The 18,657-nt window shown below is 43.5% G+C and overlaps 1 protein-coding gene across 1 annotated transcript in view; it reads right to left on the bottom strand.

Annotated features, from left to right (window-relative positions):
- Positions 1–10,150: 10,150 nt before the first annotated feature.
- Positions 10,151–18,657, bottom strand: part of LOC120061856 (ecto-NOX disulfide-thiol exchanger 2-like) — a gene marked incomplete at its 5' end in the record, with an annotated part of 62,526 nt that continues 54,019 nt past the window's right edge. The window contains 3 exons of the mRNA XM_039011639.1: positions 10,151–10,282; positions 13,232–13,317; positions 15,553–15,661. Coding sequence (XP_038867567.1) covers positions 10,151–10,282; positions 13,232–13,317; positions 15,553–15,661 — 327 coding nt within the window. The remainder of the gene's footprint in view (positions 10,283–13,231; positions 13,318–15,552; positions 15,662–18,657) is intronic.

Below are 18,657 nucleotides of genomic sequence, written 5' to 3'. Positions count from 1 at the left end.
TAGGGGTCACGGGGAAGAATGGAGCCATGCCCTTCGAACAGTTTTCCGACTATTCTGAAGTACCCTCAAGTTTCACACCCCTAAACACACATAGGATTATAAGCTGCAACCACAAATATGCAAACACACGCACCACACACACACACACACACGTGTACTCAGGGGAGACCATGTTTACAACTAACTAGTTCTCGATTGCTTGAGGAAGTGACATAACGACTGGAGTAATTAGAATTATCTCAAGCATCATGTCACATCACCCAAAATAACCTTATCGTCTCACATCCAATAACTCCTATCACACACACAACTTGAATGTCTTAAAAGGGATTTAAACTCTTTTATGACACTCTGGGGAATTCATTGTTTGACACCACAGCCTCTGAGATAAAGGCTCCTGTATTTGTTATTCAAAACAACTCGAGCAGAATGAGGGAAGCTGCTCAAGGACATCTTCCGAACATCACCTTATGTAGATTCATCATCCAAAGAGGGGAAATGTGTGCATCAGCTTTCGTAGCCTGTAATACACTCGTGTCCCCCGGCGACCGGTTCCTACATAAAACATTCAGGCAGCAAAGGCTTCAATTTCCTCCTTAACTACATTTAATGGCAAGAAGGCGGGGAAAAACTGGGCAAATATGCATACTTTCTTTTTTAAACACCATTTTCCACCACCACGCTTCAGTGGCTAATGCCTAGGAATGCTACTTCCTGATGTTCAGCCAATCAGGTTGCAGCAGTCTGTTGTTTACCCCTGGCTGAATGTGTGGTGCAACATAAGGAAGTGCGTTTTATGTAAGCACCGGTCGCCAGGGGACAGGAGTGTATTACCTGCTGTGCACCTCAAGTCCAGACGATAATAGAGATCCATGAAGTCCCCTAGTGGCTGCCCAGGCTAGCTGGCACCCTTGAATAGCATTTGCTTGAATCTTGAATCCCCCTTGGATTTAATTAATGATGAACTCTCTCCGGTACGGTGATGAGAAGACAACACCAAATGGAAAACACATTGGCCGGTGACCGCGAGCGGATTTAGGCCTAGATTCAATCAGATAAAGCATTAACCGGTGAAAGCCAACACCCGCATAGCTGATGTTTTGGTGGTGCTGGAGATGTAACTGCGTTGGAGCTGTCAAATTGGTGAGCAGCTGCTCTTGATCATCCTCACAAAGCCACACCCCTCCTAATTGCTTTAGAAGTTCAGAACGAGAAAGTGTAGACTATACAGAAATAATTACGCTCAAATTGAAAATCATTAAACAAAATCTATCAGCCTAATTGAGGTGTAGATTACATCTCAAATTCCAGTGTTCGAAATTGTAAACAAGGCTGCATGGGATTTCTCGGTGCAGGATTTCTCTTGGTGCCAATGGCAATGTCAGCTTTAGGTATAATGCCAGGAGCCGCTTGTGGATTTGACAGCTCTAACGCAGTTCCGACACTGCCAAAAGAACCACCATGTGGATGTCTGCTAAAGCGGATCTGATTGAATAGATCCCTTAATTAGGGACCTCCTTTGCGTGGGGTTCCCGAAAACGTCATTCAAGTCTGAAAAAATGTATTATTAATGTCTCCTGTCTAACACAGAGGCATCAAGTCTACAGGGAGATTGGGCTTGACAGAACACTGCAACTTCAGCGAGGATAGAAACTGTCAGTATTATCATCGGAGCCTGTTGTTGTCGGACAGGGTTTCCTAAACTCGGCCCTGGGGCCCACTCTGGGTGCACATTTCGTTTTTTGCCCTAGACAAATTATTCAAATAATGAAAGCTATGTAGTGCTAGGGCAAAAACCAAACCTGAACCCAGGGGAGGCCCCTGGACCGAGTTTGGGAAACCCTGTTGTGAAGCCTCTGTCAACTGTACCGTCACTTGTCAAATGGGCTGGCCTGCTATGACAGATACACTATTTATACAAAGGTATGTAGACACCACTTCAAATTAGTGTAATTGGCTATTTTAGCCACACCCGTTGCTGACAGGTGTATAAAATTGAGCACACAGTCATGCAATCTCCATAGAAAACATAGGCAGTAGAATGTGACTTTCAACGTGGCACCGTCATAGGATGCCACCTTTCCAACAAGTCAGTTCGTCAAATTTCTGCCCTGCTAGAGCTGCCCCGATCAACTGTAAGTGCTGTTATTGTGAAGTGGAAATGTCTAGAAGCAATAATCGTGGAGAAGGAATAATGGTCTGGGGCTGTTTTTCATGGTTCGGGCAAGGCCCCTTAGTTACAGTGAATGGAAATCTTAACGCTACAGCATACAATGACATTCTACATAATTCTGTGCTTCCAACTTTGTGGACACAGTTTAGGGAAGGCCCTTTCCTGTTTCAGCATGACCCCGTGCACAAAGCAAGGTCCATACAGAAATGGTTTGTTGAGATCGGTGTGGAAGAACTTGACTGGCCTGCACTGAGCCCTGACCTCAACCCTATCGAACACCTATGGGATGAATTGAAACGCAGACTAATCGCCCAACATCAGTGCCCGACCTCACTAATGCTTTTGTGGCTAAATGGTAGCATGTTACCGCAGCAATGTTCAAACATCTAGTGGAAAGCCTTCCCAGAAGAGTGGAGACTGTTATGGCAGCAAAGGGGGACCAACTCCATATTAATACCCATGATTTTGGAATGAGATGTTCGACGAGCAGTTGTACACATACTTTCGGTCATGGAATGTATACTTTATAGTGTTTGAAGGGGAAGCAGAAAGCCCAGTGGAGTGATGCATAGACCAGTGCCTGTCTGTCTGCATCTCTCTGTCTAAAGGGCACTGAGAGCCTGCAACTTCAGCTCCTGCAAAATAGAAATGAAATGAATGCTTTGGTTCCAAAACAATCTATGCTTCCTGTATGTTTTGTATGGTATTTGTATTTGTATTTATTATGGATCCCATTAGCTGCTGCCAAGACAGCAGCTACTCCGTTCCTGGCATCCAGCATTACAATACATTCACAACAGATTTCACAACACATTAAGGTGTGCCCTCAGGCCCCTACTCTACAACACAAAATCAATGTGTACGTTTGTGTAGTGCGTATGTTGTGTGTTTGTATGCATGTGTCTGTACCTATGTTTGTGTTGCTTCACAGTCCCTGATGTTCCATAAGATGTGTTTTTATCTTTTTATATATATATATATATATAATTTTACTCCTTGCATGAGTTACTTGATGTGGAATGGAGTTCCATGGCTCTATGTAGTACTGTGCTCCTCCCATAGTCTGTTCTGGGTTTGGGGACTGAGCTGTGTGCCAGTAGTTCAAACAGAAAGCTCGGTGCATTCTCACAAATACATGCAGTGATGAAGTCAATCTCTCCTCCGCTTTGAGCCAGGAGAGATTGACATGCATATCATTAATGTTAGCTCTCTGTGTACTTCTAAGGGCAAGTCGTGCTGCCCTGTTCTGAGCCAATTGCAACTTTCCTAAGTCCCGCCTTGTGGCACCTGACCAAACGACTGAACAGTAGTCCAGGTGCAACAAAACTATTTATTTTCATTTAACTTTTATTTAACCATGCAAGTCAGTTAAGAACAATTTCTTATTGTTGATGGCCTACCCCGGCCAAACCCTAACCCGGACGACGCTTGGACAATTGTGCGCCGCTCTATGGGACTCCCAATCACGGCCAGTTGTGATGCAGCCTGGAATCGAACCAGGGTCTGTAGTGACACCTTCAGCACTGAGATGCAGTGTCTAAAGCTTTATTATGGACAGACTTCTCCTCATCTTAGCTACTGTTGTATCAATATGTTTTGACCATGACAGTTTACAATCCAGGGTTACTCCAAGCAGTTTAGTCACCTCAACTTTCTACATTTCCACATGATTCATTACAAGATTTAGTTGAGGTTTAGGGTTTAGTCCCAAATACAATGTTTTTAGTTTTTTAAATATTTAGGACTAACTTTTTCCTTGTTACCCATTCTGAAACTACATGTATAGTGTTGAGTCATCAGCATACATAGACAAACTGGCTTTACTCAAAAAGCAAATTGAAGATATGGCAAATAAGAGTGGCAATATTGTCCACTGTTCTCCTCAGTCATTTTCCATCCAAGTTGTCAGACCCCGGTGGCTTGTCATTGTTGATAGACAACAATAATTGTTTCACCTCTTCCACACTCTTTACAGAATTCAAAATTACAATGCTTGTCTTTCATAATTTGGTCAGATATACTAGTGTCAGCATTTGTTGCTGGCATGTCATGCCTAAGTTTGCTAATCTTGCAAATGAAAAAATAATTTAAGGAGTTGGAAAAATCAGTAGGTTTCGTGATGAATGAGCCATCTGATTCATTGAATGATGTAGTGGAGTTTACGTTTTTGCCCAAGATTTCATTTAAGTTGCTCCAAAGCTTTTTACTATCATTCTTTGTCATTTATTTTTGTTTCATTATGTAGTTTCTTCTTCTTTTTATTCAGTTTAGTCACATGATTTCTCAATTTGCAGTACGTTTGCCAATCGGTTGTGCAGCCAGTGTAACAGGTTTTGTCCTCTTCGTCTGAGGAGGAGTAGCAAGGATCGGACCAATACGCAGCGTGGTAAGTGTCCATAATGATATATTTAATCAATCAAACAGAACACTGAACGAAATAACAAAAATACAAAACAAACAACCCGAAACAGTCCCGCATGGTGAAAACACTAACACAGGATACAACCACCCACAAAACTCAAAGGAAAAACAGGGTACCTAAATATGGCTCCCAATCAGAGACAACGACTGACACCTGCCTCTGATTGAGAACCATATCAGGCCAAACACATAGAAACAGACAACCTAGACATACAACATAGAATGCCCACCCACATCACACCCTGACCAAACAAAACATAGAAACATACAAAGCAATCTATGGTCAGGGCATGACAGCCAGACTTATTTGCCATTTCTTTAGCCTCATCCCTCTCAACCATAAAATTTTTCAATTCCTCATCAATCCACATGGGTTTAAATGTTTTTACAGTTATTTTTTTAATTGGGTACATATGTATTAGTAACTGGGATAAGCAATTTCATAAATGTCTCAAGCGCAACATCTGCTTGGTTCTCATTACACACCACGGACCAACAAATATTATTTACATCAACAACATAGGAATCACCTCTTATACACTCTATTAGGCCCAGCGTTTGGAACTTTCCTAGACTTTCCTTTCCAAGTTTGTCACGTTCCTGACCTTATTTCCTTTATTTTGTCTTTGTTAAGTATGGTCAGGACGTGAGCTGGGTGGGCATTCTATGTTATGTGTTTCTATGTTGGGTTCTTTTCAATTAGCCTGATATGGTTCTCAATCAGGGGCAGGTGTTTTACGTTTCCTCTGATTGAGAACCATATTAAGGTAGGCTGTTCACACTGTTTGTTGGTGGGTGATTGTTCCTGTGTTAGTGTTTATGCTACACGGGACTGTTTCGTTTGTGAGTTTGTTCCTGTTCGTGCGTTCTTCGTTGTCTGTAAGTTCTCATGTTCAGGTCTGTTTACGTCGTTTATTGTTTTGTAGTTTGTTAAGAGTTTTTTCGTGTTCGTCTTTCTTTAAATAAATCGTTATGTCTTCATACCTCGCTGCATATTGGTCCGATCCTTGCTCCTCCTCAGACGAGGAGGAGAACGAACGTTACAAAGTTTTCCTAGATACGGCTACTATGTCGTGATCACCACATCCAACGGATTTGGATACTGTGTTCAAGCTAATTTCTGCAGCATTAGTAAAGTTGTGATCAATACATGTTGATGATTTCATTCCTGTGCTGTTTGTAACTACCATGAGTAGGTTGACTGATAACCTGAACCAGGTTGCAGGCATTAGTTATAGTTTGAAGCTTTCTCTTTAGTGAGCAGCCTGATGAAAGCCAGTCAATATTTAAATCATCCAGAAAATATACTTCTCTGTTGATATCACATACATTATCAAGCATTTCACACGTTATCCAGATACTGACTGATAGCACTTGGTGGTCTATAGCAGCTTCCCACCAGAAAGGGCTTTAGGTGAGGCAGATGAACCTGTAGCCATATTACTTCAACAGTATTTAACATGAGATCCTCTCAAAGCTTTACAGGAATGTGGTTCTGAATATAAACGGCCACACCTCCACCTCTGGCATTTGTCTTTTCTGTATATCTGATAACCATTTATTGCTACCACTGTATCATCAAAGGTATTATCTAAGTTTGTTTCAGAGATTGTCAGAATATGAATGTCATCTGTTACTAGCAAATGATTGATTTCACGAACCTTGTTTATTAAGCTACATGAACTCAGCAAAAAAATGAACGCCGTCTCACTGTCAACTGTGTTAATTTTCAGCAAACTTAACATGTGTAAATATTTCTATGAACATAACAAGATTCAACAACTGAGACAAACTGAACAAGTTACACAGACATGTGACTAACAGAAATTGAATAATGTGTCCCTGAACAAAGGGGGGGTCAAAAGTAACAGTCAGTATCTGGTGTGGCCACCAGTTGCATTAAGTACTGCAGTGCATCTCCTCATGAACTGCACCAGATTTGCCAGTTCTTGCTGTGAGATGTTACCCCTGTCTTCCAAGGCACCTGCAAGTTCCCAGACATTTCTGTGGGTAATGGCCCTAGCCCTCACCCTTCCGATCCAACAGGTCCCAGACGTGCTCAATGGGATTGAGATCCGGGCTCTTCTTTGGCCATGGCAGAACACTGACTTTCCTGTCTTGCATGAAATCACGCACAGAACGAGCAGTATGGATGGTGGCATTGTCATGCTGGAGGGTCATGTCAGGATGAGCCTGCAGGAAGGGTACCGCAAGAGGGAGGAGGATGTCTTCCCTGTAACGCACAGCGTTGAGATTGCCTGCAATGACAACAAGCTCAGTCCGATGATGCTGTGACACACCGGCCCAGACCATGATGGACCCTCCACCTCCAAATCGATCCAGCTCCAGAGTACAGGCCTCGGTGTAACGCTCATTCCTTCGACGATAAACGTGAATCCGACTCTCACCCCTGGTGAGACAAAACCGCGACTCGTCAGTGAAGAGCACTTTTTGCCAGTCCTGTCTGGTACAAATCAAATCAAATTTAGCCCACATTAACATAAACTCAGCAAAAAAAGAAACATCCCTTTTTCAGGACCCTGTTTCCCATGCTTGTTCAATGAACCATAAACAATTAATGAATAGGCACCTGTGGAAAGGTCGTTAAGACACTAACAGCTTACAGACTGTAGGCAATTATGGTCACAGTTATGAAAACTTAGGACACTAAAGTGGCCTTTCTACTGACTCTGAAAAACACCAAAAGAAAGATGACGGTGGGTTTGTGCCCATAGGCGACGTTGTTGCCGGTGATGTCTGGTGAGGACCCGCCTTACAACAAGCCAACAAGCCCTCAGTCCAGCCTCTCTCAGCCTATTGCGGACAGTCTGAGCACTGATGGAGGGATTGTGCGTTCCTGGTGTAACTCGGGCAGTTGTTGTTGCCATCCTGTACCTGTCCCGCAGGTGTGATATTCAGATGTAACGATCCTGTGCAGGTGTTGTTACACGTGGTCTGCCACTGCGAGGACGATCAGCTGTCTGTCCTGTCTCCCTGTAGCGCTGTCTTAGGCGTCTCACAGTACGGACATTGCAATTTATTTCCCTAGCCACATCTGCAGTTCTCATGCCTCCTTGCAGCATGCCTAAGGCACGTTCAAGCAGATGAGCAGGGACCCTGGGCATTTTTCTTTTGGTGTTTTTTAGAGTCAGTAGAAAGGCTTCATTACTTCATTACTAATACACTTGCAGAACCACCATGCTCTTTTTTTGTAACACAAAACCTAGGGATGAGGGCCTCCCGGGTGGCGCATTGGTCTAAGGCACTGCATCGCAGTGCTAGCCGGCCGTGACCCGGAGGCCCACGGGGCGGCGCACAATTGGCCCAGCGTCGTCCGGGTTAGGGAGGGTTTGGCCGGCAGGGATATCTTTGTCAAATCGCGCACTAGCGACTCCTGTGGCGGGCTTCCTCCAATGTTTCCTCCGACACATTGGTGCGGCTGGCTTCCGGGTTGGATGGGCATTGTGTCAAGAAGCAGTGCGGCTTGATTGGGTTGTGTTTCGGAGGACGTATGGCTCTCGACCTTCGCCTCTCCCGAGTCCGTACGGAAGTTGCAGCGATGAGACAAGACTGTAATTACTACAAATTGGATACCACGAAATTGGGGAGAAAAAAGGGCTAAAAAAAAAAAATTCTAAAAAAATATATACCTAGGGATTAGAATACTATATATATACATATATAATACAGTACACACATCTCCACTCCACTCTATGGTTCTGCCATATCCACTGCGCTCTTCCCTTTTGGACCCATGTTAATAATAAATGCCAAGACAAATTACTATGTATAGAATGGAGTCTTGCAGGGGGAAAACCAACTCAATACCTATTATTAATTCAGGTAGGATGGATGGTGTGTTTTATGTTTTATACACAAGGCCTTAGGAGAAGGCGAAGGCTGATGAGCGCAAATCATGTGTAATAAACATTTGGTTTCCCCAAGCGAAACAGGGGAAGAGAGCGTGCAGACAAATTGCATTTGGAACGCTCTAGCTGGCTTTTGGGAAGAACTACCGGTACTGGCTGCCAGGATTCAACCTGGAGGGGCAACCTCTATTTTGTTATAAAACTGGCTTCTATAGACACACACACGTATGCATGCTCACCCAGACAAGCACATATTCTCACACATGCAGACACACACACACACACATCTGCATCTATAATTACATAGTTAGTAAAAAAAAAAAAAAACTTGTATTTAACCTGTATTTAACTAGGCAAGCCAGCTAAGAACATATTCTTATTTACAATGACGGCCTACACCGGGCCAAACCCGGACGACGCTGATACTGGGCCAATTATGCGCTGCCCTATGGCACTCCCAATCACGGCTGGTTGTGATACAGCCATTAGGATGATCCCAAGTGTGTGTATCTCTGTAAGTGTGATGGTGCTTTGCCTTGGCCTTGGGCAGAGCTAAGAGGGAAGAACACCTTTTGTGATGCTGGTTGCCTCAAGTCACTTACGGTCTCAGGCATCTCTCCAGTTATGGCTGGCCACAGGCGTAATGGAGTGTAGCAGTTGCGTTTTGCTCTGTGTGCGTGTGCGCGTGATAGAGAAAGTGTGTGTATGTATGTGAGAAAAGGAGAGAGTGAGCGAGAGAGAGAGAGTGTGTACCACTGAGACTTCATGTCCGGAGGCTGGCAGGCTGAAGGTTCCTCATGTGGCTGGGGACTATGATTAGCAGTTTACTCACACTCATGCTACATACCACATCTACACACATTGCATATACAAGCAGCTTACCGGTATATAGCCTAAGCGCCAGTGAGAAGAACTCTATTCAATAAAACTCTCTTCTCAATTCTTCAGACTGCTTTTATTTGTTTTTTAAAAATATCATCCACGCATTTACAGAGTAGTAAAACAAATCAATCTATGCAACTGTTAACAGCCTTTACAGAAAATTAAGAAATATATCGATTTTTATTCATAGAATTATAAAAACAAGGAACAAAAAAAAGAGAGAGTGAGAGAGGCCAGAGGGTTGGGAGGTGGAAAATGTTCAGCAGACCCTGATAACCTCATTGGGTAGCTGAGTGACAGCAGAGTTAACCAATTAGAGGCTCTGGGAATGGTCTGGTCCGCCCATGTGTAGGACAAACAGCCAATGCCCTGGCACCTTCGGACTGATACTCCTTTGGGCACAGAGAAGAGCATCGTGGCTTTGGTGGTGTTATAGAGATCTCCATCACCCTGGAGATGAGTCACCCTCTCTGTCACCCATACAGAGAGGCTGTTTCCTCAGTGTCACAGCCTGCTCTGCAGCCTGAGCTCTATGTTTTTACTTCTGTGTCCTAATAATACAGCCAGAGCTCTATGCCAGTGTTTCTCAACCTTATTTGTGCCTGGGACCAGCAAACTGTTTACATTATAACTAGCTCTTAAGAACGGACTAAACCAAGGCCAGTTAACCATCGCAGGGACCGGTGAGCAACATCTCAGGGACCAGTACCGGTCTCCATAATACAATGTCCTAATAATTCAGCCTGAGCTCAATGCTGTTTCTTCTGTGTCCCTGTGATGTCCTCCTCTGTGTCCCCGTAATGCTCTATGTGATCATGATGCCCTCGAAGCCACAGAACTTCCAGCGTTTCTCCAGGCTGGCGCCTACCCCCGTCGACTCCTGTCTGAAGGTACAGGGCAGCCGACCCAGTAGAGCATCCACCTCCCCTGTATTTATCTGAAACACACACAGACACACTCAATGTAAATGCACAGATTCGATAAATACACCCCCACACACACAAACACAATTCAAACTTAACACACAGATTTGACACACACTCCTACAAACTCAAAAAGAGCCACACATCTCTGGAAAACGGATCTGATTGACAAACAATAAACCCCCCCCCCCCCCCCACACACAATACATCACAAACCCACACCTACATATGCAATAGCACCACATTGGCATATAGCATCACTTTAAAAAGGTGAGATTACACGAAACAACGACAGCAGGAAGCACTGTATAATTTTATGCAGAGAAAAAACACATTTGTAAGAACCAGATGGGTAAACCTGTCAGTATGCATTAAGCACTAGCGTAGATATGTGTGTATCACCATTAACAATGTAGCAGTGCAACATGAACACAGTAGATAAGTAGAGAGTCATGTTGTTTGTGGTGAATCCAGCCAGTACTGTTGACAAAGCCCTGTGGGCTTGTTGTGTGGTGTTACAGAGAGGTAGCGTGGGAACAAAAAACATCCTCAGACAGAGTGGAAAAGCCAAAGGGAGAGAGAAGGAATGAGTCAGTGCGGTGAAGGCGCAGAGGTTTTAATGAGTTGGCGGGGGGAGTGGTCATACAATATATTCACAAGGGCCTCCTCATGGAGGTAGCAGTAAGAGTAGTCATGTCTAAAGGCCTCAGGGTGGAGGGGGGCTGGTGGTCCCATAGTCCTTTATCTGACAGCCTCCTCATGGAGGTAGAGTGAGAGTGGCCATATATTATATCTGAAGGCCTCCTTGCGGCGATGGCAGTGAGTGTAGTGGTCATATACACAGTGTACAAAACATGCTTTTGTCCAGCCTGGTTTAGGCAAGGCATGGCTACTATGCCCCTCTGGGTTTCCACCAGCCATGTTATCGGATAGAGGTTTGGGTCGGCCACGATAGAGCGAAAAGAGATGTTATTTATACACTGAGTGTACAAAATATTAGGAACACCTTCCTAATATTGAGTAACAACCCCTTTTGACCTCAGAACAACCCAAATCCGTTGGGGCATGGACTCTACAAGGTGTCGAAGGTTCAATAGGGATGTTGGCTCATGTTGACTCCAATGCTTTCTACCGTTGTGTCAAGTTGTCTGGATGTCCTTTGGGTGGTGGACCATTCTGAATACACACAGGAAATTGCTAGGCGTGAAAAACCCAGTAGCGTTGCAGTTCTTGACACACTCAAACCGGTGCTCCTGGCACCTACTACCATACCCCGTTCAAAGGCACTTAAATCTTTTGTCTTGCCCATTCACCCTCTGAATGGCACACATACACAATCCATGTCTCAAGGATTAAAAATCCTTGTTTAACCGGTCTCCTCCCCTTCGTCTACATTGATTGAAGTGGATTTAACAAGTGACATCAATAACGGATCCAAACATTTCACCCGGTCAGTCTATGTCATGGAATGTTTTGAACACTCAGTGTATGTGGTTGAGAAGAAGGAAAATAATCTCTCTGGCAGACGAGAGCAGAGGTGAGAACCAAGGAAGGCCCCTGAGGAGCCCGACATGTGGAGATGGGTGTTTAAGCGAAGCGTCAGAATAAATGAAACAGCTCAGCTCTGTCAGGGAGAAACAGGAATGATCCAGATCTAACAGGTCTCAGTGTCCAGGGAAATTACACCCAGACACTTCCTCAAGAACACTGGAGATACAAGGAGATATCCTATATTCACGTCTATGGTAGCTACAGAGATTGGAGGCAGTGGGACTTGCCTTTGCTTCAACCCCAACGCTAACCTGGGGATCAGCATCATGAGAGGGGCCTTTCTGCACCAGGGGAATCACATTTGAGGAGAAGGATCTGGCCGTATGAGGAAACTCTTGCTGCACGATGGGGCTCTGCTGTCACAAGGGGATGATTCACATTTCATTTGGGGGAGGCTGACTACACCAGGGTGCTCCAACTGCACCGTGTGGCCCTGGAATACATCAGGACAATACCGTATGACAGCCCAGTAGGGGTGTTAATTCCAAGTTTGTGCTCTGTGTGTGTGTGTTGTGCCAGGATGGCTGTGTGTGTGTGTATGTGTGCGTGTGCGTGTGCTGGAATAGTGCGCCAGGATGGCTCCTGCTGCTCATCATGACAGGCTGCGTGTGTGTCAGTAGCTAGATTTTCCTGCGAATGTTCAAAAATCGGCATCATTTTTTTTTGCATTTTCCCACCAGAGATGTGTTTGCATCAAACGGACTTTTTGCGTATTAAAGGCTGTGATTGATGACGTTGTGCACATAAAGACAACTTGTGTGGTTAAATTGCCATGTACTGAATAAAAAACACAAGTTAAATGGGTATCCATTGCATTTTCAACTCTACTCATGGTTTTGTCACAAAAACTGTTACGTAATATGCAAATGTGCCCACTCTGGTCTTGGCACGTGTGCTCTAGCCAACAGCTCGCAGAGCGGGTATGCTACCTACACGATAAGATTATTATGGATAAGATCATTTGTATTTGTCAAACGGCAGCCAAGCATCGATCATCATGTCACCAGAATAAGACCCTTGATACACCCTTGCACATTCACCACCCTTTAAAGTTCATCATAACTTATTTCATCTGTAGCCTAATAAACTGCATGCTTTCCCGAGTCATAGTGGGAGGACCACACAACATATCATCGCATCACTCCAAGTTCACTTCCATATTTGCGCAGAAAGGCGTTTCCACTGCCATTTCTCGCATAATACATTTTACCAACACAAAAAGATCCCACCACGTCGAACTAACACATTGTCTGTTGACATTTATACAATTGTACCGGCATTTCCTTGTTGCAGCTCAGGCGTGAACTTTTTTCATGTGTCAGGAAATTCATCCACATGAAATGGTTGGATGGAAACCTGGTTAGTGTCAGTGTGTGTGTGTGTGTGTCAGTGTCAGCGTGTGCCAGCAGTACCTTGGTGTTCAGCCGCTGTAGATAGGAGCAGATGTACTCGATGCTGGCTCCAAATGGATGGACATGGAGGAATGTAGAGATGATCCCTGAGGAAGGAGAAAGAGATACCTCAAATACAGTGTCAATACAGTGGCATTAGCATTACTCTATACCTATAACTCTATAACCATGATATATAACGGTTGATTCACCCATCTTATCATACAGTAGTGTAGGCTATTACTTTAGAACTATAACTCAAACACTCAAGTTATACTATGGTATAATTCCATCCAGTCTGAGTGTGAGCCAATGAGAACATGCCATCCAAAGTATCAAACTGTAGACCATTAACCTATAGCTAATCTATAGCTAACTAACAACATTACGTTTGAGTGTTGATTCATTCACCGATCTGTCCAACGTGAAAGCCAGCGAGAACACCACACTCATCTTAACTCATCTTGTCTGACCGAAGTGAAAATGTATCTGCACTCGTCACGTGTGTCTGTCTTCCCCAAAACACTCCCGGCCCTGTGGAAGACTTGTGTTTTAACCGTCCAGATTAAGAGAAGTGTTTAAGGAAGACTTTGATGCTGCTCTCTACATGAAAGCTTCTCTGATCAGAGCAGCATGGGGCGTCACGCCCGCACGTACTCACACGCACAAAGGGGTTTCGCTCATCCCAACAATAACATCTGCTATCAGCTAATTGATATGACGACGCACTACTGATAGTCCAAAACCCCCGTGTAATAACATGAGCCCACTGAGGAGCCAGCTCAGAAAACAAAGACACCGGGTGAGACACTGGAGGAGAACAACTCTTTGATCAGAAGTGTGTTTTAATGGCTGGGCTTGGACCAATGATATACAGAAAAGCATAACTTAAAATCAGTCTATATACTTTGAATGGGTCCAAAAGCCTCCAAATGTCCAAATCATTTATAGCAAATGAATCAGAACTTTATGTTTAGTTGTAAAGGGACTTGTGGAGAAAGCAGTAGCTGCTCTGTTCCAAAGCCTAGTTAGCTAAAGTTCATATTGATGCTAATTGACAATGCTAACTTCGTAGTTGGTGAAGTCTACAGTTTCATTTTCTAACTGAATGTGTAATTGTAGCCTAGGCTAGATATTCAGCCACTCTTCGAGAAACATGGAAGTTCAATACAAAGTGCTTTGTTAATATCAAACTTCAAGTCTTGAAAAAGGTCTAGCATCTGTTCTTTCCTTCCCTATGTCTTTGTTGTGATCAGAGTTTAGTCATCCGTTTTCTCTCCTTTTTAAAGACAATGTTATGCACACAAAATGCGTCATTCCGGCTGTTTTTCTGCCTGCTTGAACGCTGAATAGGTCAGATACACATAAAAACATGAAATGACCCCGGAAATCGATATAACATTGCCCAGAGATGCACATATACGATATATAACATTCCTTTAAGTGTTCATCTCATTGGTATTCATTTTGCCATCTAGAAGGACAGACAAAGCAGTTAAAGATGAGTTCACTTTTGAGCCAATGTCCTTTTTTCTCTGCGGTGCTCACTTCATCTTCAAACAAGATGTAATTTAGAGCGATTCTGACAGAGAGAACACCCAGGATCCTCAGCAGCCATCTACTTCACTGAGCAGCCAAAGTGGGCCGGCATGGAGGGAGGGAGCGCCTCATTGACTACCTAACCAACTATGCCAAATATATGATCATTCCAGAATAACACCACTGTGGGACAGGACAGGTAACTCCCACTACCACACAATAGTGAGCATCCTGCCATCTGGCATAGGCCTAATCGTAACGCCACAATTACTTTCCCTTGTATCTCAGCAAGACCTTACTTTCGTAGAAACCAATTTGATCCAGGACCAACCGTTCCCTGTGGAAAGAAATGGAGAATGTGCCATAAAACTATGCTGATTGGAAAGTACAGGTGCTAAAGGCCTCAGTAAACCAGCCAATGAAAACATGTGAACCAGCCCAGAGAACTGGGAATAACCAGGGGAGGAAAACCAGGCTTTCCACAAAAAAAACAGCGTTTGATGATTGTGGATAGTTTCTCTAAAAATAACCAGTTAAATGAACAAAAAGTGTATGAACAAGCAGGGTCTTTTTCCTAGAATGGATGGCGCTAGGGGAATGTTCTCCTCTGTACGTACAAATGTTGTTAGAAGGTTGTAGTAATGCTGTCTGAACGTACCAACAAGCAGGGCTTCTCCCTCAGAGTTTACCGGACTACGGTTACAATAATGTTTGGTGAATGTGTCAAGTAGCAGGGCTTCTCTGAGTGGACAGGAATTGGGGGAATTGGGGAACATTATAGTAATGTTGTTAGGTGAACATACCAACTAGCAAGGCTTCTCTCTCAGAGTGAACAGGATTGGAGGGACTCTTCTCCGGGGGCAGAGTCTCCTTCTCCTGACTGCAGGACACCACTTCTAACACTGTTGCCTCCTACAGGAAAGGAGTTGAAAACCCTGTTAGACTGGTAGATGACACACAAACACACACTGTGACGAATCTGGCTGTTGCATGTCACATATATATATATATTTTTAAATATGACTGGAACAGATTTCCTCAAAATCTTGAGTTTTATTATTAGGTCTAAAAATGTGCAAATACTCCTTACTCATCCTTACATTCTCTCAGAGAGGAAAAAGCGACGCGATAGGGATAACTAAGCCCCAAATCTGTCTTCTCCAGCAGGTGGCGGTTTTTCGTTTATTTTCACTCACCAAGCCAGGATAAAAAATGTTTAACCTTATTTTACTAGATAAATTGACAGAACACATTCTCATTTACAACAACGACCTGAGAGATAGTTAAAGGGGAGAGAAGGGAGATGATAAGGTGGCCATGATAGGAATTTAGCCAGGACACCGGGGTTAAAAGCGTACTCTTACGATAAGTGCCATGTGATCTTTAGTGACTACAGACAGTAAGGACACCCGTTTAACATCCCATCCGAAAGACGGCACCTTAGACAGGGCAATGTCCCCAATCACTGCCCTGGGGCATTGGGATATTTTTTTAGACCAGAGGAAAGAGGGCATCCAACACCACTTCCAGCAGCATCTGGTTTCCCATCCAGGGACCGTGCAGGACCAACCCTATTTAGCTTCAGAGGCAAGCCAGCAGTGGGATGCAGGGTTGTTTGCTGCTGAAAAAAAAAGAAGAGTGTGTCGAATTTGGTTAACAAAAATTGTAATGGCTTACGTTGCTATGTGTGGCTTATTTGATCGAATATACGTTTCGTAATGATTCGTTTTTTTTTACGAGTGTACTGATATAAGTAGGACATGTGATATTCTGGCAACTTTGAGAAAAAACAGTTAATATCGGAGTTGTGCCTGGTCATCACTAGTTGCCACAGTCATAAGCTCCGCCTATTTCTACAATTTCAATAACTAAAATGTGATTTACCACACTGCTAACCATAACCCTAACCTTAAATTATAACCAAAAATCACATTTTAGTTTTCATGATTATTTACGATAGAGCCAATTTCTGCGGCTGTGGTAACTAGTGGAAACCGTTGTGCCGGTTGTTCACATGGGTATCTGCCCTCTCATTGGCTAGAATGGTCCCACCAGATCGTGCCTCCTCCAAACTGCCTGACATTTTTTAAGAGATTTATTTTCATAGAGTATGTGGTCAATATAATGGATAATCTGTGATACTACCAAACCTTTATGCACCTGTATCTAATAAGCAGGCTAACTTGGTGGGAAGGCTTTCAATTAACACCATTAGCCTAGCCCATCCAAACACACATGAAAGAACTACACAATATAATTATTTTTAAAATTTGTAACTGGAATAACTCAGCTGGTACCTGGATTATATAGAAACAAACATTCAATAAATACAATTATAATATGGGGAACACACACACACACACACACACACACACACACACACACACACACACACACACACACACACACACACACACACACACACACACACACACAGTCTTGTTCATCTAACCTTGTGGGGACACACAATTCAGTCCCATTCAAAATCCTACTTTCCCTAACCCATAATCCTTAACCCTTACCCTAACCAAAAAACCTAACCTTAACCCTAAACCTAACCGTAGCTCCTAACCTTAAAACTAACCCTAGCTCCTATTTATTTATTTAATTTAACCCTAACCCTAAACCCTTAACCCTAACCCTAATCCTAACACTTAAACCCCCTAGAAATAGCATTTGATCTTGTGGAGGCCAACAAAATGTCCCCAGTTGGTCAAATTTTTGTTCGTTTACTATTCTTGTGGGGACTTCTGGTATAGTTAAAACACATCCACACACACAGTTAATATAGTTTAGTAATTTTATATGACATTCAGCTTAGTTTCAGTTCATTTTTAGACTTAATTTATATGATTTAGTTTGAGTTTTAGTGTTCGCGACAGAAAGTAGCCTATGAGTGGGAGGCTAGGAGTCTTTTATGTGTTGTAGGCCTATAGTCAGATCTTTTGTGATGTCACTTCTTGACACTGGGGGGGGAAGTAATACATAAGGTGATGGGCGAGGACCATAGACTTGGATAGACATAACATCTCTGTATCGGTGTCATGACGGCGTCTGTGAGAGTATGTGCATTGAGGCCATCTCCATCTTAAAATAGTACAACTCCAACTGGGTCATCGGGTCATGCCAACCGGGTCATCAGGAGGGATCAGCCAATGAAGTTGGAAGTCCCGCCCAGTTGACTAAATCTAAACGGCGAAAGCCCTGAATGGCGTTGCCCATGCTAACACAGGCTTTTGGCCACTAGAGGACTCCATACAACTTCGCTCAATGGAGATGGAGCCACTGATGAGGGAAGCAGAGCCTTTTGTACTTCAGCAAATTAGAGAGTACAGCCATGGAGCAGCAGGACCCAAATAAGATGCCAACACGATGAATCATCTTGACCACAGTGCTTCAGAAATATAGCTTCCTCGCATCGAAAGATTGTGTTTGAAGTCACTGTCCAGCTGGAGGGTCAACATGGCAGAGCATTAAGTGTCGCGTCTGAGCTGCGGAAATACCAGTTCTGACACAGTGACTTCAGGAGTACCTGTGCCAACTGTTTTAACACAGTAGTTGACTGCAACTGTGCCTCAAGGTTGAGGATGCACGGCACCAGATCAGAAAAGCAACTGCCTATCAGTTTGAAGTGGGTCGGTGTGAATTGCGAACGGATCCAGGAACTGCACAAGCTGCTCTAGCTTGGCCTAGTCACTGGTCAGCAAGTTGGGAAAAGTTGGGAAAAAAACCTTGAAAACCATTTGATTTTTACCCAAAGATTAGAAGAAAAAAACTACAATTTAAAATAATTTATGTTTTTTCTTTTTACATAGTTTTGCAGTGAAAGATAGTTTTAGTAGTTTTAGTTTAATTTCAGTTTACTAAATAGATTTTCCAATTGTTGTTTTTATTTTAGTTTCAGTTTT

Source organism: Salvelinus namaycush, chromosome 17 (genome assembly GCF_016432855.1).
Source record: "Salvelinus namaycush isolate Seneca chromosome 17, SaNama_1.0, whole genome shotgun sequence".
Taxonomy (NCBI): domain Eukaryota; kingdom Metazoa; phylum Chordata; class Actinopteri; order Salmoniformes; family Salmonidae; genus Salvelinus; species Salvelinus namaycush.
The sequence above is the reverse complement of the archived record's forward strand: the minus strand, read 5'-3'. Positions and strand labels throughout refer to the sequence as shown.